The sequence below is a fragment of the Lissotriton vulgaris genome, chromosome 7 (genome assembly GCF_964263255.1).
Source record: "Lissotriton vulgaris chromosome 7, aLisVul1.2, whole genome shotgun sequence".
In the NCBI taxonomy this organism is placed as follows: Eukaryota; Metazoa; Chordata; class Amphibia; order Caudata; family Salamandridae; genus Lissotriton; species Lissotriton vulgaris.
Genome location: NC_141695.1, coordinates 1636489343 through 1636513827, shown reverse-complemented (window position 1 = coordinate 1636513827; position 24485 = coordinate 1636489343). Strand labels below are relative to the sequence as shown.

The following is a 24485-nucleotide window of genomic DNA, read 5'->3' as shown; positions in this document are numbered from 1 at the left end:
TGAAGACTAGGTCAGACAAACACATGGTTGCAGTAGATACTATTCTCTGGTTGGTCCTACCTGACATTTTTGTCTATAAACGCTGTGCTGAACATATATTTTTATTATTTAGTGATTGTGTAATTATTCCAAATACCTTGGTGTAATAAGTTCACTAAATGCCTCTCAACAGGGATTTCCTTCTTCTGTCTGACCAAGTATGTTTGCTTGTTAATTTCTTTGCAAACTCGAGGATTTTGAAGGTAAAAACAAATAGATACTGCTTGAATAGAACATCCACTAGTACTAAGTATGCAAGGTATTACTTTTACACATTCTACAAAAGGAATAGAAGTGTATAAAGCATGGCTAGCCAAAGGAATATATTCATATAGAAGAAAAAATTACCCCATGGCAGCAAGGCGGTTAATATGCAAAACAAGATGCACTCCGTGAGACAGGGTGGGTGAGACAGCGTACCTGAAAAGTTGTAACATTGCAAGTTATTTGCAAAGATGCTTGTTGCTACCCAGTTGATTGTTTGCTTGACATCACCGTCTCCTGACAAGGTATACATGTGGTTCAAACTTTCTTTAATCATATTACCTGTATTTAGGAAAAGGAGTTAATTTGTTTTAAATGATTGCTTTGAGACAGGGATATCTGGGATACTAATGTTTTGAATTCTGTAGGTTGTGTGATGTAATTTTCTTAATGCAGGAGTTATGCGATCAAATCTGCTTCTGTATGTGAATCGAAGTAAACCTTAAAGTAGTTTTATCATGTTTTGCTGTAAAGTTGCGATATGTGGTATCTTGGCCAGTCTATTTTCTCTTTTGTTTTATGTATTATTGTCTCACACTTGGACATTTGTTTGATATCAGATTTAATTTAAGCGAGTAGTCAAAAGTCTATAGATTCAGATAAATCTGTAACCAACGGTAAGGGTTATGCCAACTATGCACTGGGAGATTTACACAAATAGTTCTAAGTTGTAATGATTCGGGCGCTCTTCTTCCAGTGGTCTACAGTCAAGGCCAAACTGTTCCGGGAATATGAAGATGAGTGGAATGAGCGTCAAGTGCACAATAAAATCATCAGTCCAATACTGTAGTCCATGATTTTTATTATTCAAAATCTTATTCCATACTTCAAAAATTTCCAACAGAAAAATGTCCCATCCAATGTATATTACAAGAAATATTCCATCCAAATAAATGCTTCCTTTTCCACGAATGATCACAACTCAAAAACAGCCTACGCATTTCGTCCTCCTAGGACATCATCAGGGCTCATCAAAATAAACAGCTCTAATACGCTGATGACTGAATCCTCCTTCAATTAGGATTGTTTGCAAGTGTGTTTATGTTTACTTTAATTTAGCATTAATCAAAATTGACACTAGGACAACTATTGCTTATTTGGGACATTGCCATTGGTGGCAGGTCTGACAGAAAAACTAAGAGCAAATTTATAACTTTTCGGGCAAGTGCTTACAGGCACAAATCTGCTTATTAACGTTTTCATCTTCTAACATGCACCCTAGGGGACTTCAGTACTGGAAAAAAATATGATGGTTGCAAACCACAATGGCTTGTGCAAGTCTTTCTTGAGTAACTACCATCAGATGGACCCATTAATCTCATCTGTACTGCCCTCATCCTGAGCAACTTTAAGGCAGCAGAGCACCTTGAAATCCACGTGAATACAGCCTGTAGCTTGCTCCCATTTAAAACATTTGTGGTCCAACTCAGTGTCTAATTTGGAAGATCACCCCCACTTGTCCAAAGTTGCCATGCACCCCAACTATCATCCTCTGTTGAAAGAGTGAAATGTTATCTAGGTGTTAATTATTGGCACTTTACAAACAAAGGCATTTCATATTTTAGAATTACATTTTAGGACACTAGATCACCAATTTGTTTCCTTGCCCTAGACACAGCTGTGGTTGAGTAATGTTATCACATTCACTTAATTCTACTGCTCCGTCTCCATATTGGGGATTTTTTTAACAAGTAAATATTTTATCTAACTAGTTTTGCTTCATAATATTTTGTCTTTGTATTAAATACTTTTTACTTCAGTAATCCGTTTTGGCATACCACAAAAAGCGAATAAGGTTTTATTTTATTTCATACTCTTCATGATCCACAATTTGGTAAAGTCTATTAATTAATGCATGCAACAGCCATGTTCAGTTCTACGCCTAAACCAGTTTGTGTTTCGCGAGATCATCTTGCTTCATCAGGTAATAGTACTTAATTTGACCTTTTGTCAGACCCTTACCGACCTCCAAAGCGATTTTGCTGACTGTGTTATAATACTATATAGCTCCAGAAAACTGCAGGCATCAGGCACTCTGTTCATCCCCACCCCCTTTTCTGAATCGTTTTTGGCCACTATAGGTGTGGCAGGGTATACTCAGACATGAGTCCCTTTCTCACTGCACCATCAGGATTCAAGCAAGCCGGGCCGAAGACGGCTGAAATGCCAGAAACCGGTCCCCGGTAGCTTGTCTCCTTTCTGGTTAAGAATTGGCTTGGTAGTTTAGTCTGCCCTGTTCCCATGATGCACTGGGCCAGGGACAGACTGATTTGCAAATAGCCAGGTTCTGAGCTGGGATGGTGCAGTGAGATAAATAACGGTGATGGATCAAGCCCTGATCTTTGGACTGGGTAAGAGTGGTCTGTTTAATTCAGACACTCTGTTCATCACCACCCCTTTTCTGAATCGTTTTTGGCCACTATAGGTGTGGCAGGGTATACTCAGACTTGAGTCCCTTTCTCACTGCACCATCAGGATTCAAGCAAGCCGGGCCGAAGACGGCTGAAATGCCAGAAACCGGTCCCCGGTAGCTTGTCTCCTTTCTGGTTAAGAATTGGCTTGGTAGTTTAGTCTGCCCTGTTCCCATGATGCACTGGGCCAGGGACAGACTGATTTGCAAATAGCCAGGTTCTGAGCTGGGATGGTGCAGTGAGATAAATAACGGTGATGGATCAAGCCCTGATCTTGAACTGGGTAAGAGTGGTCTGTTTAATTCAGACACTCTGTTCATCACCACCCCCTTTTCTGAATCGTTTTTGGCCACTATAGGTGTGGCAGGGTATACTCAGACATGAGTCCCTTTCTCACTGCACCATCAGGATTCAAGCAAGCCGGGCCGAAGACGGCTGAAATGCCAGAAACCGGTCCCCGGTAGCTTGTCTCCTTTCTGGTTAAGAATTGGCTTGGTAGTTTAGTCTGCCCTGTTCCCATGATGCACTGGGCCAGGGACAGACTGATTTGCAAATAGCCAGGTTCTGAGCTGGGATGGTGCAGTGAGATAAATAACGGTGATGGATCAAGCCCTGATCTTTGGACTGGGTACGAGTGGTCTGTTTAATTCAGACACTCTGTTCATCACCACCCCCTTTTCTGAATCGTTTTTGGCCACTATAGGTGTGGCAGGGTATACTCAGACATGAGTCCCTTTCTCACTGCACCATCAGGATTCAAGCAAGCCGGGCCGAAGACGGCTGAAATGCCAGAAATCGGTCCCCGGTAGCTTGTCTCCTTTCTGGTTAAGAATTGGCTTGGTAGTTTAGTCTGCCCTGTTCCCATGATGCACTGGGCCAGGGACAGACTGATTTGCAAATAGCCAGGTTCTGAGCTGGGATGGTGCAGTGAGATAAATAACGGTGATGGATCAAGCCCTGATCTTTGGACTGGGTAAGAGTGGTCTGTTTAATTCAGACACTCTGTTCATCACCACCCCCTTTTCTGAATCGGCATCAGGCAGTGCTGCACCTGCAGGAAGCAGTTGTCGGTAATGGATCTGCATGACATCTGTTTTTGGTGTCTTGAATCCAAGTAGGATTCCAAGTAATGTCTCAGATGCTCCCAGAATTTTTCATAGACTGGATCGCTAAGCAAATGGTCCTTTTTAGGAAGGGTTTCCTCCTAAACTTTGTAAACCCTTGGCTTGTTTTCATTCTGGTGGTGGCCTGTACAAACTCAATTAAGAATGACGCACCTGCTCCGGATTGCATATGCAACCTACCTTGGTTGAATCCTGTTGTAGGGCCCGCAGCGTCTTCAGATGGATGCTCCCTTCCCATGGATTATCAAGTCAAATGCGGGACCTTGCTGGTTTCCGGTTCTGTCATTTGGGTTACAGAACCACATATTGTGGCGATTCCATGCCCTTCATTTTGCCCTTGTTTACCAAAACTCTGATCAATCAATTCCCCTAAAAGCTATACGTACTTGTGAACTGCATTATCAGCTACTTTAATTTATTATGTTCGGTTACATCCACTTGTTGTCCTGCCAATGATCCTTTAACGAGGGATGGATCGAAACACTGTGTCAATACTTTGATCCCCTCTGGATCACGGAATATGCACTTGCTGTTGGCTTTACATACTGAGCTCTTACTCCCGTTTTTGTTTTTATTGTGATCACTTCTTTGTATTGCCTTCAAAATAGATTGAGCGCCATTTGTTCACACTACACTGAGCACCAGCTGTTCATACATTATCGGTTCAGTGTGTATGCTGCACACCGGTTTATACAGAGGAAGTATTACTTTTGTTCAATTGCATTTTGTGGTCATATCCTTGCTAAGTGTTGGTATGCCCTTAACAATACATTATTTGAGTATTGTTCAAACAATTTATAACTAGTTTAATGATACCTACTAGGACAAAGTTGCATGTTTGTAGTTGATACCCTTGTCTTGCTGGGTATACTGGTTGCCCCTGTTCTGATACTCATTATTCTTTTAGTACTTTTAATTTGGAAAATCAGACTTTCTCAATAAAGTAAAAAACCTTTCTGTTTCAGATGATGGAAGCAATTAAGGGAACAATGACAGAAATCTATAATGATCTTTCCAAAACTACCACGGGAAGTACGATAGCAGAGGTGAGTATTACATTTTTCGTCTGTTTTTATTTATGTGGCGCACACTGCAAAATACATTTTCTGTAGCTGCCATATTGCAAGGGAAGATAAAATAGCAAAAGAATAAACAAAATGGCAAATTGGAAAAAAAACGGAAGGGAGAGGGCAGAGTTTTCATAACTGATGCTATCCAAATAGGATAACATATTGATGACTCAAAATGTATTTGTTATTAAATAAACATCTGTTCTGAAATCAGAATTAGCAAAATATTAGTTGCCTAGAAATGCTTGTTTGTTAATTAAATGCAGTACAATCCACTTTCAATCAATTGATTGGTCTTCATATCGAATTATATTTTATCAAAAAGTCTGATGTTTTTATCAAGTACCATGTGCATCACTTTCTTTATTAAATTGCCTGCAGTGTAGAGCGATAGTTAATTTTTTCAAGGAGCTCTCACACTGTTGCTTTTTAGGTCTTTCCTGCATACCACTTTCTAGTGAGAGCTCATGTCACCACTCAAAACATATACTCACACAGATAGAGAAAAAGGCTATTGAACTTCCCCTTTCAGCCATTTGCTTCTGTGGTTTAGCTCTGTTTAAGCTTGCGATAAAAAGGTTATCCATCAGCATTGGTATTATCCCAGGCAGATCAGAAATGTGCATATGAACTAAAAATAAAACCAAAATGACTGACACATGCATGGTTAGGTCTCTGATATTTTTGCCTGCTTATACCTTTCTAGCTTAGCATATTTTCTGTGATAATATTTTCTCTTAGGCTTCTGCTTTGATGGATGTTGAAGTGTATTGACTTAAAACTATGTTAAAACTGAGCAGCGCAAAAGTGATGGCTGAAGCAATCTGAACCCACTTTTATGTATTTGGGTGCATCCTGATGTTTTTAGCTTTTTTATGTAATTAGGGGCCAATTGTATGACTGGATTTTGCATACGCAAACGGGTTTGCGACTCGTTTGCACATGCAAAATCCCTGTGGGCCATGTACTAACACTATTATGTGAGTTTCAAAACACTGCGACTCGCAAAATAGTGTTTAGCGACTCACCATTAGAAGGGGCTTTCCGAGGGTGACCCTTCCTAATTGCGACTCGCAGCCCTATGTATGACTGTTTTTGTGGTCGCAAAACACTCACAATTTACCGCTCTCTTCAAGAGGATGGTAATGCAGTCGCAAATGGGAAGGGGTTCCCAGGGGACCCTTTTCCCTTTGCAAATGCAGGGGAAAATATTTTTGGGGGGCAGGCAGTGGTCCCAGAAACCACTACCTACCCTTGAAAAAATGAAATAAAAACGTTCCTTTTTTTGTTTTTAAAGCATCCAGTTTTTGTTTAGCCCCTTCCGTGCTCGCATTGGCCAACGGCCGTCGCGAGCACTACCTCGCTGGTGCTGCGCACGTCCGTTGGCCGACGCAGCCCCGCCCACTCATTAATTCACCCGCACTGCAGGAGAATTTGCGCCGCAGTTAAGTGGTTAAGTGAAACGGGCTGCATTAAAAAAAAAAAAAAAAGGCTTTATTTAAAAGCAGTCCAAGACATGGAGGTCTGCTGAGCCCGGCAGGCAACCATACCTGTGAGGGCCTGCCATTCTCAATGGGGTTGCAAATTGCGAGAGCCTCAATAATAATCATGAGGCATGCAATTTTCGACCCCATTGGGAATCGCAAACAGTGTCTCAGACACTGTTGTACATTGGAAATTGAGATTCATGCTTGGAAATTATTTAGGGGCCGGGGCAAAAGGTGGAAAAAGGGCCTACCCTGTGTTTTTCTCACCATCAAAAGGTGTGTGATATCAATTTTGCTGCAACTTGACCAATCGGGTTCCATATTTATCCTGATGTAGCTTTAAGATATCGCAAGATGAGTGGCTTTGCTGCAAAGTAGATCGAAAAACATGCAGTCGCATTCCATTAAAAATGGAAGTAGAAACAACTATATAATACTATGTTTTTCAGCTTTTTTTTTGTATCTTTTGAAAAGCGTCATATCAGCATTTGAATTACATCATAAGATTTGTGTTGTCAGCGGACGGTCTGCAAGGTGACTCATTTTGGTGGTAGTTTTTGCATTTTTGATTCAGAAATGTGCCCATTTTGGCTAATTATAAAAACCGATGAATATGGATCTCAAAAGACCACAATGTATTCATGAAAGATAATTTAATAAAAACTACAGATTGGATGTTGCACACTGATGGAGGTTCCCAATCTTCCTAATGGGCAGTGAATCATTATACAAAATGATTGTGCCAAAATTCCTGTATATGATGCAAAATACTCCGTTTGTAATCCAAGATGCCGTCATCAAGAAAGTTGATAGTGGGACAAGATCACTTTTGTGGGACGGTAGACCACCCAGGATTGTAATGACAATACTGTCTAGAGGTCTGTTTGATGGGGAATCGCCTTACCAAACCACAATTATATTACTGGGCGTCCCTGTTATTAGTAATCAATAATTGGGCATTTGCCTCACAACAGGAGCCCTTGGTTCATACAGAAAAGTGAGCAGAGGATTTGAAGTGGATAACTAAGGGCGATATATTGTTGGAAATCTTCAAGAGTGGGACCTTCACTGACCGCCACAGTGATTAAAATTTGGCAAGCAGCTAATCAGAAAATAGGCTAGGATAGGACGGTCACTTTAGAGACCCGCCTCCGGGATTCCAGTGTATGTAGAGATTTGCACAAACTGTAAGGTTTCAGGAACTGGGACCTCTTGGGAATTTCTAAAGTAGCAGATAAATGGGGTGCACCTGGGATTATACTATTGGATGACATACAAACACAATTTGAGTTAGCTGAAACTCAAAGATACAAATACCTACAGGTTAAACACACTGACCAAATAGAAGGACACATTCCAGGAAGTGCAAGAAGAATTGCCACTGGAGTGTATAGAGTGTTGGGAGCTACCCTTCATAGGTACTCCATTTTGCTAATATACCGGACACTTTGTAATAGTAGAAGCTGCTTGATGCCTTCAGAAGTAAATGGGAAAATGAAAGCTGGATATTGGAAGAGGAAGACTGGGGGGAGTCAGCTGCCCATATGAGGTTACAATCATGGCTGAGTTTCGACTACTGCAGATCCGGATATTGTATTATGCGTACCCAACTACTGAAAATGGTGGAGGGCTGAAAATCAGAGATACCTTAGAGGGTGCAGTCAGACAGGTACACTAGTTCATAGTCTGTGGAGCTGTACATATGTACATTTGTGGAGAAGTGTGGCTCAATGGTTAGAGGCAGCAGACCCGGAATCTGAGATCGGCCCGGGACCAGGGTTCGATTCCCAACGCGGCAGGGTCTTGGGTCAAAATGTCCGCGGGCCTGATAATTCTCGCCTCGGCGCCTACTCTAACCTTGGGTCCCACTCTGCAACTCTGGGCAATAGCTTGCTTAATCTTCACAACGGCCCCTTCAACGCCGGGGATACCTGGTCTCACCTTGGGGGTGCCCAGAAGGGACCTCTCACAGGGAAAGCCAGGACGGGTTCCCCAGCGGTATACAGCGCCGGGACGCCCGCGGTGTGGGCAGCTGTGCGCTTTACAAGTATACAACATTTACATTTACATTTTACATATATGCAACACCTCTGGGTAAGGGTTGGTCGTCTTTTTACAGAAGTGATCAATGAGATACTAGAACTACACATATACATGATACTGGGGATATGGTTATACATAGAACTACCTAAATATACTGAAATGCTCTGTAATATGTCACTGATGGGGACAAGAAGAGACATCATTTATGTTCTGCGGAAACCAGCCAATATCCTTGCCAGATCAGTAGTCCACAAAATGGTCTGATGCATCCAGGCTGAAAAAACAGTGCATAAGGCACGGGGATGTCCATTGAAATGTATTCAAATTTGGATGCTCTTGGAGAGAATCTAGAGTAATGAATGAATGAAGAAGAAAACAATACATGTGATCCTGGCTGTAAACACTGCAAGTGCTATATCTTGGTGGCATAGTGAGGGAAGCGGGAAAGGAGTTAGTGGAAAATCATAGTACAAAATGGTGCAATTAAAGAATAAGACGCTGTGTTCAATTTCCTTCTGTGATGTCATTCTGTACTGTTGATGTAACTGCGCTAATCTACCTGAGGGAGGGACAAGTCTTTTAAAAAAAAAACAATAAAATGTTAGTGCATTGTGAGTTAAAATTCACCCTGTCACTTAGCCAAATGATGCTAGCTAATGCCCCAAATACTAGCCTTCTGTTTTGTTATGGAGTAGCATTTTCTACAGGGAGAGATGTTAATGAGATTACCTTCCAATGTCGTTATTGGCCTCTCTGTTGGAAGAGGTAATATGCACAACAGTGCGTGTCAATAGTATTATGACTTAAATTTTGTATCCTAGTTAAAACTAATATATTGTGAACTGAATGCTGATGACAGGTTATTTTGCATAGACTGCCTTCTCATGTGCTAACTAATTGTGCCAGTTTTAAACAAGTGACTTAGATTTTAATGGTAGTCCATCCATAAGGAACATTGTTTAAAAGTTGTTTTGCACTGTTCCTTTTTGTTAGGTCTCGCAGAGAGACCTATTGCAGTCAAACCAGAAAGCTCAGTTCACGATGCAGATTTGTAGAAGTGCACGTGCTCGTGAACACGCTTCTATCCCCCTGCCTTGCTCTTCAAAGGCTCCCCTTACCATTTGCTCCTGCCTCCCCGCCCACTGCTTCACACTTCACGGCCGCCAGGTCGTGACTCGCATTTCTGCCCAGCAGCTTCAAAGGGATCTGCTTCCCCGTCCACTGCTTCACACTTCACGGCCTGGTGGCCGTGACTCGCATTTCTCCTTCCCCCTCCCCACAGCAAGGCCAAGAGCTTGTTATATTTAAATTAACAACACTGAACGCTCGACAATGGCGCCTGCCTCCTGCAGCCTCCTCCCGCCCCAGATGCTGCTCTTACAAGTACAGTCAAATATTTTAGTATTTTGCTTTCCCTTTATAATAGCGCACCCGTGCCTTTCCTTTGCTGTGCACCTCATAGCTTAACAATGCCGCCTGCAGCCTGTGTGCGCTCCCTCTCGCTCCCGGGCACCAAGCATTAGGTTACATATCAGTAAGTATTTCTTTCTAATAGTTCCAAACCAGACGAGACCGCTATTTAAGGGTAGTGCAGCGGGCTTAACGTAGCAGCCTGCAAAGTTAGCTTGTAGTCAGCAAATATCATGCTATAATATTGTGAAAATAGCTTAACTGGTAAAATACTTGCTACGGATGGCTGTGGTTAAGCTCTGCTCGAAGGTCAAAATCATAATGACCCAGAGTGTTTAAGTGTTTTCTGCAGAGCATCGCATGTGATGTGCAAATCTGCGTAAGATGGTCCAGTGGAATAATGTATTTGTGCGTGAAGGACACACATTCATATGCTAGTAAAATAGCACAGTGTGTTATGTTCCCGTTGTGTCCATATGCGTGATATCTGTAAGGCATACGTTTGGAACCTTGCATGTTTAGCTCAATGGTTTGATAAGATGGGTTCTATTGATTTGGGTAAAAGTAAACGTACTTTATTATGTTCTAAAAATAGCATGTATTGTGTTCTAGATAAATAGTAATGATTAGCGTAATTACATATACTGCTTTACCTTCCCACTTTTCTTACCTCTCGTCTGACTTGCTAAGTTACACACCAGGTGCTAAGCTCGAGTGGCAAACTCTGTTCCCTTACTTTTGAAACTTACTCTTGACGAACATATAATAAAGTTACACTTCAAACAAAGGAATTTCTTGACAAGTGAGGCATTTAGATGTGGGTGTTGGCGAGAGAAATATTCTTTAATCCCTCCAGAGGATTGCTGAATGTGAGCTGCATGTTTCCTGGTGTCGGAACACTGCACCAGGACCCAGTGGTTATGGCTCTCTGACACTGGCAAGAACCTGGTTTACCCTTATAAACAGATGCTGTACCAGAATCCGCATGTGCACACTAAAGCATGTTGGTCCTTCTAATGTACTAAGCAATCGGGGGCCTATCTGGAAGTTGAGTCTTGTAGATTGACCCTTTTAGGAAATAAGAAAAGAATGGTAAACTTTGTGCCAGCTCTAGTTATTTGTTCTTACATATAAAACTCCATAATGAGGTGTCAGCCTCTCATTTAATAATTATTAAAAACTAGCCTCTTTTCATAATTGCGAAGGGAAAATTAAATGCTAATTTGATGACCAATATTTCAACAAACATCGTCGCTTCCACTGGTTCGATGACTCCTGCTTTGCACAGTTTCTCAAGTTCAGACTTAACCTCTTCTTGGATGGCGATTGGAAGCTTCCTGACTTTAGCCACGACCGGCTTTGCGTTCTTTTTTTAATTTTATCTTGTGACAGTAGTTCTTTAGGCATCTTAGTTCTTCTCTGAATACTTCTTTGAATTCAGATACAATGTCCCCCTTTTGTTCTTGGATCTCCTGTATCAAGATCTGGGGATTACTATTGGGATTGAGATAGACCCCCAACTCCTTCTGTGCCTGCCACCCCAAAATATTATCCCCGGCTGTAGACACATACACCTTGGACATGGTTGTCCTGTTCCTGTATTCGATTTTGTCCCAAAAGTAACCTTTCATTGAGATGGGGCGACCCGCATACCCACCGGGCCTCACGTCCATTTTCTTCAAAATTATCCTCCCCTTGGATACCCGGGAGAATTCTCTTGCACAAATGATTGTTATCCTGGAACAGGAATCAAACAATGCTTCTAACACAGTGCTCCCCCCTTTTATGGTGTCTTTTGGGCTGCTGACCTGACCTTCATCAACCTGCACTACAATTTCTTCACACGTAGTGTCATTAAGGCTTTGGACCCGACTCTCTTTAACTTGCACTACAATTTCGTCACACACTACATTCGTCCTGTCTCTACACTGTCTACTGAGGCCTTGTCCACTCTTGCAGTACTGCTTAAAGTGACCTTTCTTTCCGCACTTGTTACATGTGAACCTGAGGGCGGGACAGTCTTTGTCATTGGCTAGATGCCCCTGCTTGCCACATCTATAGCAGGTGCCCTTAAATGGCCCTCCCACTTTGCTCTCCTTCTGTTCTCTGCCCGCTACTTTCTGGCCTTTGACCACTGACACAGCCTCACATTCTGTCACCACTTCACTCACATTGGGTTTATCTTCACATTTTTTTCCCCAGTGTCCTGTTTTATTTCCTTGACACACTGTAACATGTGCTCCACCTGTTTTGCTATAATTAAAACCTCCCTCAAGGGCGGATCATCCTTAAGCCATAACTCTTCACGTACACGCTCCATTCTGCAAGCTAATACAAACTGATCCCTGATCCTTTCCTCACTTGCACCACCAAACTTGCATGTCGCAGCTAGTTTCCTTAATTCAGAGACAAAATCTTCAATAGATTCCCCCTCCTTCTGTGCTCTTTTCCCAAAATGATACCTCTCCATTATGGTGCTCGTTTTAGGGAGGTAGTGTAAATCCAATTTCTTCAGGCTCACTTCTAACTCATTTAGACCCCTTGCTTCCTGCGTTCCTAAATCTGGGAGGTGATCTAGGACTTCTTCCCCTTCTGCTGCTAGGTAGTACGCCAATAATGCTACCTTCCTTTCTAGTCCAAGGTTTGGCCCACACACAGTAGCATAATTCAAGAACACTTTCTTCCACTTTTTCCATTGAATAGTAGGATATATCCGGGGTTAGTCAGGAAAAAGGGGGGAGGTGTCACACTCTGCATGATACAGTCACTGAGCTACGTGGCAAGGTGAAAACCAGGAAACCAAAATATTATTTAGCAAGTACAAGGTGTACAGGTATGGCACAGTGCTATTCTCACTCTACAAATATAACCCAATGCATTCACTCAAATAACCTCTACTTCTACGTTTTGCATTCTGGGAGCATTTAAAACATTTGTGGGCAGAGTGGCGTGTGTCAGTTCATGTGGATACCAAATGTGTATACAAGAGGATAACTTTTCTTTGACATAGCACAGTACACTCCCATTCCGCAGTGGGGACCCAAAGATATGTTACTTCATCTACACAAGATTGTCAAACACAGCCAGCACCCTTCAGAGCTGAATGGCCAGAGGCTCGTGAGGCGAAAATAAACAGGGTTCAAGGTGCACACAGACTGAAATACACGAAGCTGTTGCGCCAAAACGGATTCCAAAACGAGGGCGAAAGTTTTCCTTATGCATTTACAGTCACTTCACCGTTTACTTAAGAATCAGGTGATGACCATGGGAAATACGTCCTGGCAAGCTGTTAGCTTCTTGATGAGGGCAACACAAACACTGCTGGAGAATCGAGGGTGATCAGACAAACATCACCCCGCTACTGCCGCACATCCACGTAGTGTTTAACTCCCTGCATCCTACACATATTCTGCTTTCAGACTGTCGGCGCTACACTGCAGATAAGTAGTACATGGGTTGGAAGTGTAAGCTCGCACGCTACCGTGACTGCCTGTCACCAGCTCACACCAGATTCCCTTCGTGGGTATGGGGCAAGCGCACCTGGCTTTAAGTGTCAAATGTCAGTCACTCGCTGGTTAATGAACCGATCCAGCTGGCGCTTCACTGTGAAGTCTGTTTTTTTTTTTTTCCGCTACAGCAGCCGCTCCCTTCGCTCTAACGACCCCAGTCAAAAGTTCACTCAGACACTTCGATGTTCGTGTATGGCCACAGCGCGCCTACGGACAGCTGACAGGCGTTTCCTTCCTTCTTCCTAATCCCTCTGACCCGCTGTCACTCCTCCTCACGATTTTTCTTCACGCTTCACCTTAAAATTCATCAGCCAACCGCTACATCGCCGCTGCACATGCTTCCTTACCCCACTAGTAACTCACCACAGTCGTGTAGTTATAGGTGGGTGGCCACACAGCGCCTATTGTCAGCTGGCGGGCGTTGCTTTACTTCTATTTGGCCGAGACCGGTGCTTTTATCAATCTGACCTGCAGTCGCTCCTCATTAGGCACTTCCTCCGTACTTCGGTTTGCCTCAAAAGCGTTCAGATGCTTTTTTTTTCCCAGCTGCACTTTTCCTTCAGCGTGTTGAGGTCGTAGATCACTTAGGACCCTCGTCGCCAGTGTGAAAGCCGCCAAAAATACCAAGGCGAAGCTTTGAGCTTAACAAAAGAAGTTTATTAACCTCAGTCTCAATCTGACGACCTCAGCCACAACATGCCTCGCAGGAGGCAGCTTCGTTCTCCCCGGGCGCTCGCCTTGGAACGCTGGTCGCGGTGACATTCTAAGTGATGTCACCGCGAGCAGCACCCATTACATGCGGAGGCGCCGGGGGTGCATGAAGGTGGGAGATACCACACATACGTCAGGAACAGCTGTGTGAAGACTACTAGGCCATGGGCTCTGATATGTAGTGTGACTTGACCTGCTGTGTGTCGTGAGCAGCAAGTCAATTCAGTTCAGATTACTGCCCGACTCACCAGATCCATTTCCCCCCTTTCTTTTAGTACCTAGGTTTGAGTGCCAGTAGGGGGAGGACCCCAGCTTGAAAGGTGTAACATGCCACTCCATGTCAAGAAACTGTGGCTATTGGCATTGTAATTATTTATTAATTATCTAAACCGATAAATGAAAGGCATTGTCATTTACAATGGCAATAGCTTAAACTCTTTCCAATACAAGACCTATTGCATTTCAAATGCTTGTTTAGCATGCAAGTACATCATGTGACTGTCTTTATCTACCATTTGCACGTGTAGGATTGTGGGTTGTGTGTCTTGGGTTCTCCAAAACCAAGGATGCCCTAAGCCATTTGCCTACTGAACTGTGTTGCTGCCACTAAAATACTTTCAGCTCCCCCAGAAATTATGTTGTATCAGATTTTGGGCCCTTTGATAGGTTATAGTCTTAAGTCTCCAAGTCGAAAGTCTTACAGGTAGGGATTTTCCTGTCTAAGCTGTCATTGTTCCAGAAGCTCAAACCTGGAGGTCCGGTCTGAATCACAGCTCTCTGCTTGCCTTTTCAACACTCAGAGGGCTTTTTATGTCTGCCTGTGCTGTTACTGTTGATCCATCGTCCCTGTGTTGCTTCTTAACAATCTTGTTCATCTAGCTCCTTTGGAGAGAGGAGCTGTCTGCATCATGAGTCTGTAGGATTTTGCTGTACTTGGCTGGATTGTGCATTTGCCGGCTCTCCTCCTGTGACGGCGACTCCTGATGGTGAGTGGGTAAAATTGGTTCAGACACCTTGGAGAAGATTTGGAACAGTGAATGATGTAGTGATACCTCTTGGTGAAGGTAATGGAGGGAAAGGATACCAAAACCTCATTTTTAGGTCGAGCAGACCTACTCTCAATGCGTGAGCATTGAGAGTGTCTGCTTCAGACCTTTTGTGGCCCGTATTTAGGAATGTGGACAGCTACCAGACGCGCGCTTTGACGAGGTCAGATTTCACCTCGGGAGCGAGCGCCTGGTAGCTGCGCATGCGCGGTGCAAAGCCCTCACACACAGACACAGGCAGCCCCCACCCCTCTGCATACACACACACACACACACACACACACAGGCGCGCGCATGCACACGCAGGCATACGGCACACATACAGGCACACTATCCCCTACCTCGCATTCTCTCTCAATCACACACAGTCACGCATGCGCACACACATTCCCTCGCGCGCACACACACACAGGCGCGCGCACACAATCCCCCCCCCCTTCCCACCCCCCCACCCCAAGCATACACACAGGCACGCACGCACTTCACATCAGCCCTGGGCCCCACTCACCGACTGCGCTCTTCCAGCGGGGCTCCTCACGGCGCGGCGCGTCTCCTCATCTGAATCAGGGCTCCCTCAGGTTAGAGGAGCCCCGCAACTGGCGCCACACTCCTCCTTCTCCCAGGCCCCCTCCTGGGGACCCGGGCTACACCGGACGGCAGGGCGCTCCATGCGCCGGCAGCTCGCGGACCTCGGGAGGCGGGACTTCCCGGTCGGCCGCGAGCGGATTGGCCGGCCGCGCAAGAGCTTCCGGGTCGCCGCGGGCAGCGCGGCGGTGCCCTTTTTTAATGAAAGGTTTTAACAACGTTGTATTAAACGTCCCATTGCTCTAGCAAACTCCCAAAGCGCCTTAACATTTCAGAGAGTCACGCGCAGCCGAGCGAAGAAACATTTTGTGCAGACAGATTTCAGTAGGTGGAATACGTGAATAATGGCGGCATGAAAGCGTATTATACGTTGTGTAAAATGGACGGTCAAAGGAAGCCTGGCATGCAAAGGGAAAGATAAGATGGGCGGAAATACGGCTTCTATTAAGAAGAGGTGCTAAAAATCCAATTCTGGTGTTTAAAGACAGGAAATGGTAACTTTCCTCTACACCCACTAAATCAATGTATTTGTTCTAAGTAATATCCAAATATGCCTAACTCGCTTGCTAAAAGAATTCCCAAACACATTACCCGGGCTTTAATTTTATTTGAACTTCAATCTCGCCCTAATGCGGTTTGCGTGATCTAATTACGGAACATGTACCTCCCAATTCTGGAAATAACCCAATTCTTCAAAACGCCCTGTGATGCAGTTACACGACCCTTGGTACGGGTTGCACCCACCTTTGGGTTGCAAATGTGCTTCCCGGGGCCGAAGGTTCGCGGCGCTCTGTTTAGTGTGAAGCAACAGACGCCTGATGAAGATGGCCATCACGTTCACAGACTCCAGACGCTGAGAGGACAAGGACAGAGCGTGCGTCTGCGGCAGAGAGGGCTCGAAAACAAGCGCGTGGAGGTCAAGTGATGAAACAGAGGCCAGACGTCGTGAGAAAAAGCAAACGATAAGTCATCCCGGTCGCACAAAATGCGGTTACCATTGCAGTTAATGTGTGCAGGACCTGGGCTGAAGATGTGAAAGTCTATTGCTTCAGAGCGCGTTGCCTTTTCCTCGTCCTCCTGGATGATGCTACAATTTGATATAGTATAGTACAGGCATTGACTTTAAAGCAGTACTGGCTAGCACTCTTTATTGCACTCATCCATATGACTTTTGTCAGGTTGGTACTGTTCCACTGGTTGTATGGGACTGTATAATGGCAGGCACAGCCCTGTGGTGCATTCCCCAGTATTTCTTACATCAGAGGTGGCCTTTATACAGGGTGTCTTCACTGCATACAGGTTCCAGTGCATTTATTTATTTATTTATTTATTTTATTTTCAGAGTTTTATATAGCGAAAACTTGACCTGAATTGGGTGTCTGAGCGCTTTACATATCACCAGCTGCATTACATGAGGACGCATTCATTTTTGTTGGGCACGGGTAGATTAATTGATTCGCCCAGAATCGCAGGATGTTCAGAGTCATTGCCTAAACTGGAACCCAGTTCCCCAGATTCGAGGTTGACCGCCCTAGCTGTTAGGCCAACTCCTCTCCCCATGTTTCTTCCAGCAATGTAATCCATTGTCGTATTGCACACCTGTTGGACCCTGACCGTCCACAGCAAAGTAACCCAAACCTTTAGTGATGTTATCTTGGGCAGTGCCTGCAGGAGTCACTTGCAGACCGTGTGGAGATATGGGACGTGATGTGAAATACAGGGGACCCTGCAGACTTTGGGGAAGAGTGTTTAGGAGGCCTTGTGTGGGTGAGGTGCAACACTTCCTTCCTGGCACTCCTGTAGTGTACCCTCGGTATTCTTGTACCCTTGGCCCGTTATACTTTGTCTGATCATTCTATATTGTGGCATTCTGCTCAGATGAGAAACATGCCTTCTCTCCAATAACTCAAGTCATACTCCTATCTGTCCTTCCTTGCGAAACATACACAAAAGGACACATGCTGTTCTTTGCCAGGGCCCAGATTTTATAAATCCCTACATATACATAAATACATTTATGCATGCGTAGATAAAGAAGGCCATAAATATGTTGGACTAGAGGTGTCAATTTTGTTTAATTTAAACCTATTTAAGTGATCAAAATGCTTTCGTTTAATTGTTAAACCATTAGATATTTAATAGAGATCTATATTTCACCTGCCAAATGTCTTCAAAATCAATAAACATTATAAAAGAGAATAATGGCTTGCCACATTAATACTAGTCTACAGTATTTAATTTGAGCCAGTAGCTGCAGCACTTACTTATGGGGAACAGCAGTGCCATCTGAACACAAGGGCACGCTGGGCAATTGCCTGGGGGCTCCACGAGCATAGGGGCTCCACGAGCATAGGGGCCCCATGCAGACTAGAATAGCGAATAAATAAAAACATTGCCATTTACAGAACTAATAGCTCAAACTTAAATAATGCGAGACCTATTGCATTGCAAATGCTTGTTGGATTCCTAATTGACTTGGGGGCAACTGGTGGCACTGAGGGTAAAACGTACGTTTTTTTTCCAGTACTTTGAGTCTTGCGCCCTGTTGTTTATTCATTTGGGTCCTCAGATTTGTGTTAAGTTAAATCTTTAAAGAGTTTGTAAACTATCCAAAATGGTGGAGGCCCACCTGATAAATAACCTGGGAAGCATCGTTCCTGCAAATGGCTGCAGGCCTAACAAGGCAGTTTGGTGAGAAGAAGATGCCACCATGAAAAGACACTGACCTTTTTGAGTTACTGACAACTTTCTTGCTCCCAACTTCCTCTCTACAAATTTGGAGGGAAATGCTCATAAAAAACAGCTCTTTTGAGGTGCTGTTAGAGGTAGCTGTACCTTCTAAAGGGTCCATCCACCAGTACGTCACCGATAATGGTTTAACCCACTTTTAACTCTTTGGGAGCCTCATTAACCCTACTGTTAATGGAGACTACGCAATGAAGATATGGAACAGAAGTTAATAGCATCTCCGCAGTGAAGTACCTGCTTTAGTAATACGCCATCAAGGACAAAATCCCTACCCCACCAACTAGATTGGCTACTCTCCCTTTTCCATATGCTCAGGAGGCAATTCCAATGTTACTGATTCCTCTACATGATCAGCATATACTGGACATTGTGATTGAGAATTTAAAACGAAGGATATTTGCAGGCGGTGGAACCACAACTGCAACAGAGAGGAAAGGGTTAAGCCAACTTAATTCTTCAGCAGCCCTTATTGGTGCAGCCGCCTGAGAGAACCTCATGCCATACAAGCCATTTGAGACATACTCTGCTACCCTCCATTCTGGAAAAGGAGGTTATATATTTTTCCTCAGCCCTGTCTACATCACCAAACTCCTCCCACAACCCTATACAAGAACTGCCACCTCAAAATGCACCTAAATAGAGAGCACCCCCGCGAACATGGGTGAATCATAGGAGTAATATTCCTTTTCTACTGCTACGTGACAATTACACTAATGTGACTTGTTGGATATGACCGCAGTATGAGCGATTGAAAGTACAGAGCAAAGCTAAGATACTGTTGACCAAAGCCACACGTCAGTTCAACAGGCTTTACCAAGCATCGCAGCATTTTTCCTCTACAGTGATTGCTCAGTAACTCTATACCCACCTATGGGTCTCATTCAACGTGGAAAAGGCAGTCACTATCTATAATTTGCAATATCTTCGGCGGCCCCAGAAATGAGAGACCATGGGATAGATGGACATGTAGGAACTGTTAAAGATGCTCTGAAATCGAGGTATCGATCACCGTCCGACAGGGCAACTCTAGAGGCTTCTGGAGATTGAGCCAACTCTTATTCTGTTAGTGAGGATGCCAGTTTCAACTAGTGCCATGCTTGAGACCCTCTTAAGGGAGATAAAACGAATCAAGACTCCTCACGTAGAACAGGCTCTCAAGGTTGATAGGCTGGGCAACACAATTGAGACTGTGGATGAACAACAATCTGTCCTGGTGGAGTCTTGAAAGGAAGCAAAAACTTTGCTATGGGCACTAGAAACTGCAGCATTGAAGATAAACCTGAAAGACTTTTGATTTTGCTAATGAAATCATTCACTCGTCCATTTCAAAGGAACATTGGGTCCCCTCCACCTAAGACTTGAGGTAGGCAACTTTAGGAAGCTGGCTCTGTATATACTATACCAAAGTAAGGTATAGTGTGCACAGAGTCCAGTGGAACCCCAAAGGTAGGCAGAAGTAAAAGTAGATAGCACCTTACTCTCTATTTGTGGTAGTGTGGGCGAGCTGTAAGGCTTTATCAGATGGTAGTGCTAAGCATTTATTGTACATACTCGGGCAAGAAATGATGTGACACACTCAAATACTGAATTCAGACCAATATATTTTAAAAATATTATTTAGTTACATTTATTTCCTCTAACCAAGCAAGCCTTACCCCGGTTAAGTGTTATAAGGAAGGTTGAACAATGCAAGCAAGTTGAATGAAAATGACTTTGTTACAGGTTTGTAAATTCATTGAATAGAGTTAAAATTACTGTTAGATTATTTTTGATTATTTAGCACATTACTTTATAGATTACTTTTTCTACCCAGTGTGATATGCCTGGATATCACCCTGGGTCATTTCTTAGAGAAAAGGTAAGTAAGACCGCTTTTGTATGTTTGCAGTTTTTTAGAGTCCCATACAAACAACTCCACACTTACATTTTTTTTCAAAGAAAAACAATCAGTGCAATCCTATGGGAGGAAATGGAGTTATCGGTTTACAGGTAAGTACTTTGTTGTGGGAGTTGGTTTTCTGGGGTTAAAACCAAGGTTCCCTCAGGGTTGAGGATGCGTTCTCCAAGCACCCTCAGCTGCACTAGGGCGGCCGGGTGCAGAGTGCTGAGGCCCTATGTTGTCTAGTGGTGAATAAGGGGCCTCTGGTTGGTGGCTGCTAACGTGCAGGCCACAAGGTTGTGGGAGCAAAGCTCCTGGTGTTCTGCTCAGGGCAAAGGGGGATCCAATTTAGCATAGAAGGTGCACCCACAAAGCACAGACGCGGCCAGGCCCAGTGTGCTGGTTTGGCGTTGGGTGCCTTGATGATTTCAATGGGGATTTTCTGGTTGCAACAAACACTGCAGTCTCAGAGACGAAGATCTTCTGGAGGTGACCAACAGTTGGAGAGGTAAGTTGAGATGCCTGGGGATGCTCGGACACCATCGGTTGGGCCAATCAAGGCTGTGGGGCTTCGGGTACAGAGATATCTTTTGGAGTTTTTCTTGCTGGCTTCAGTCTGGGCAGGGTGGATCCACCAGAAAGGGGCTGCAGGCATTGTTTGGAGATTCGAGGAAGGTCAGAGATTGCCAGATCTCAGGTCTGGTTCACCATTGAACCACGTTGTGATGAAACACGTGTCAGTTGTTTTGTTTCTTTCTGTACTGACCTGGATTGATGTATAAATCCTCCTACATGAAACTCCTGATATCGAGCTTTGTTATTTCCTCAAGAAAAATCCTGTAGTAATTGGGTTTTTACACTAAAACCCACTATCCACATACTTGTGCACAGGACTTTGCTCTATATTCAGTGTGTGGGTCTTTACCTACACTCATGCAGGGGTTGTATCTTGTTTGGGTTTGTTCCCCCTGACTTGTTTGTACTGTGAACTCTTAACCTCATCCTGGACTCTCAGCGCACTTGTCAGAGCGCCATTACTTCCTGTACATAATCTAAATCCTTCACCGCTACAAAATATTGTGTTTCTCATCCTTGATATGGATAGGGACAAGGTTGCATCAGATCTTTTTGAAAATTTAGCGAAAGGCATCCCATTGGTCAGTACAGCCACTAGTAGCAATATACAACGTAAAGGAAGGACTCAAAAGAGAAGTTCATTCAGTTAGAAAGAATAAAGAAAACATAAAACTCATGTTGGTGAGACAGTGCACCTTAAAGCAATACCTAGGGCCTGGTTCACCAGGGAGACCTCCTCGTAGTGTTGGGTCATTCGAACTCGGGCCGTGGGCGTCGCGTGCAAAGTGGCGCAGACGGGCGAATTTGGCCGGAGCTAGAGTCTGTTGGTGAGCAAATCCGGTGCTCATGGGAGACAAAGTCTTGGTTTGGTTAAGGCAGTGCAGGTCCTCCGGATTTGTGGGTGCTGCTGGCTGCAGAACGCCAGGATTTTGCTAGAGCAGGTTCGAAGTGGGGACAGGCTGGTATGGCTTGGGGCTAAGTCAATGGGCGTCCTCCTCTTCTTAGTTCAGCACTGTTTATTTGGTCCTTCGTCATCACTCTTGTCAGAGGAGGCAAGGTTCGGTGTTGCCCCTAAATACTAGATTTATGGGTGTTACAGGTAGATACCTGTCGGACCAATGGGTCCTTTCCTTGGGGTGGGTACACCCCCTAATATGTCTCACTCTGGTTGGCTCCCTCCCCACATCTGCAAGATGGCGGGGGCTGAGAGTTGTGCATCACCCAGTCTCCCCCACCTGAGGGGTGGGGTTGGCAAAGATGGGCACACCTCTCCTCCTAACTTGCTTTTCCCGTAGATTCTCCCACCCAAAGTGGGGGTCAGAACCGGTGGGTTCCAGTTGCTGAGAGCAGCAAATGGCTGGGTTAGCTCACAAAAGCAGCAAGCCTTTGAAGCTTCCCCTTTGTGGACCCGAGGCTTGACACCTCGTCCCAGGATGTGCATTGTTTCAGGAGCCCTAGAGCTGCAGGCTCTCAATCCAGGTTTCCAGAAACATGTCTGGGGTGGCAGGTAGTGAGAAGCCACTCAGCCAAGACACTAGACTTAAGTCGTTTTTCAGGGGGAATCTCTAAGATGCCCACTGATTGCATTTTTCATTAAATCCCTCACTGACATCAGTGTGGGGTTAATGTGCTGAGAAGATTGATACCCCACGTCCCAGTTTTCAGTAAAGCCATTATGGTGCAATGGAGTTTGTAATGACAAACTCCCACCACCATATACTCTTTATGACATTACTACACTTAGAATGTCTGAGAATTGACTTAGACACTGTAGGGGTACAGGGCTCATGCACCTGTACCATCACCACTGGTATAGTGCACCCAGCTAGAAGGGTGGCTTACCTATGCCAGGGCAGTGGTGTGTACACATGGCACACAATGATATGTGACATGTTGACTCTTCACTTTGTTTTGCTCCAAAGCATGCAGCCTGCAAGGGCAGTGTGTGTGTGTGTGTGTGTGCGTGTGTGTGTGTGTAAAGGTGCAGGGTCTCTAAGGGTGGCACAATAAGTGCTGCAGCCCTTAGAGGCCTTCCCTGGTCAGTGACCTTGGTACCTATGGTACCTTTTACAAGGGACTTACTTGTGGCCAGAGAGATGCCAATTGGATTTTGCAACACTACAGTTTAGGAAAAGAACATAGGCCCGGGGTACCTAGTTGGCAGGAGCCTAGAGCACACTCAGTCAAAGTACATCAACAGTTTGGCAAAAAGTGGGGGCAACCATGCAAAAAGGGCCACTTTCCTACAGCAACTATTCTATTTTGGTTTCAAAATAATTTAATAAAGGAAATAAATCTTGGTTTTAGCCAGAGAGGCCTGCCCCTCAACTGTTTGCTTGTTATAGTACTCTGATGCTCCCTCTTTAGGTTTGCCCTTTTGAAGTTCCCCTACACAGAAAAGTACAGCGTTAGGAGTGTTTGTTTTATTTAATAGATGCTTTAATATCTTAGAAAATGAAATACTCTCACTTGAGAACCAATCAGAGGGCAGCCACACATGATGACATTAGCATTAGCATTCTCCCTATTGCCAATCTTGCTCTTTAAACTCATAAATACATTTGAAGCTGTGTCTAGCCCTAAAGGTGCTAGCACCTCCGTCTATTTTGTGCATCAATTTCTAAATGCTCATTCTAATTACGTGGTTTTCTGGATCTGTAATGCATTGAAATATTTTTTTATTTTTACTGTATCATGTTTCTGAATTTCTAAAACCTACCAACTCTTATAGAATGCTTTGACTACTCATCATTTTTAACCTTGGAGTAAAGAGCCTCTAGGGAGGTATTTGATTATTCAGTTTAAGTGCAATTGTGTTTGTGCCCATGGGTGAACAGTACTTAGTAGACATGGACTGCTCTTAAACCCCAAAATATGGACCAACACACCCCACTAGGTTGATCCTAGTGAAGGAACCTAATGAACTCCAAATGTGGCAAAAACATTTGTGTTAAACCTGTTTGACAGTTAGCTGTTTTTGACTGACAAATGTGACACAGCTTTTGGATCAGCACATTGTGAGCAAATATTTAAAGGCTTTTTCTGAAATGTAGGGGCGATAACTCCTTCAGCCTCCTGGGGGAAACAGGCATGGAACAAACTCCTTCTGCCCCTTAGACTCTCTACGGACCTGACGAATTTTTAAAAACTGTTGAAATCGTGGCTTTTGGGGATTTAAACCATCTCTATGACAGTATTGTGTGATTCAGCAGCACCGGGACACTCCTTTTAGAGTAGCTGAGTACTTTATAAATTCATGTCATTCATTCATTCATTCATTCATTCATTCATTCATTCATTCAAATGCGAGTGTCCACATTGGAAGGGTGCATACCAACGCTCATTTATTATGTTGGGACAAACAATACAATGGCTGCAGAAAAGGTGATTGTCGTATATATATTGCTCTGTTAATTCCTTCTGTAAAAGTTATGATTTTTACAAAGCATGCTTCTCAAACTTTGAATGTGTTTTTAGAAATTCCTTCTTCTTTTTAGAAGTTAATGACAGGTGAGGTTTGAATTTCATTTAAATTGCATTAGAGTATTATTTAAAATGGAGAGCGTGGTTTGCTGGCCCAACC

General features: G+C 44.0%; 1 protein-coding gene across 4 annotated transcripts in view; it reads left to right on the top strand.

Annotated features, from left to right (window-relative positions):
- Positions 1 to 24485, top strand: part of ZMYND8 (zinc finger MYND-type containing 8) — a 417579-nt gene that overhangs the window by 318981 nt on the left and 74113 nt on the right. For all 4 annotated transcript variants that reach the window (XM_086932602.1, XM_086932601.1, XM_086932600.1 and 1 more), the window contains one exon: positions 4804 to 4884. In XM_086932602.1, coding sequence (XP_086788728.1) covers positions 4804 to 4884 — 81 coding nt within the window. The remainder of the gene's footprint in view (positions 1 to 4803; positions 4885 to 24485) is intronic.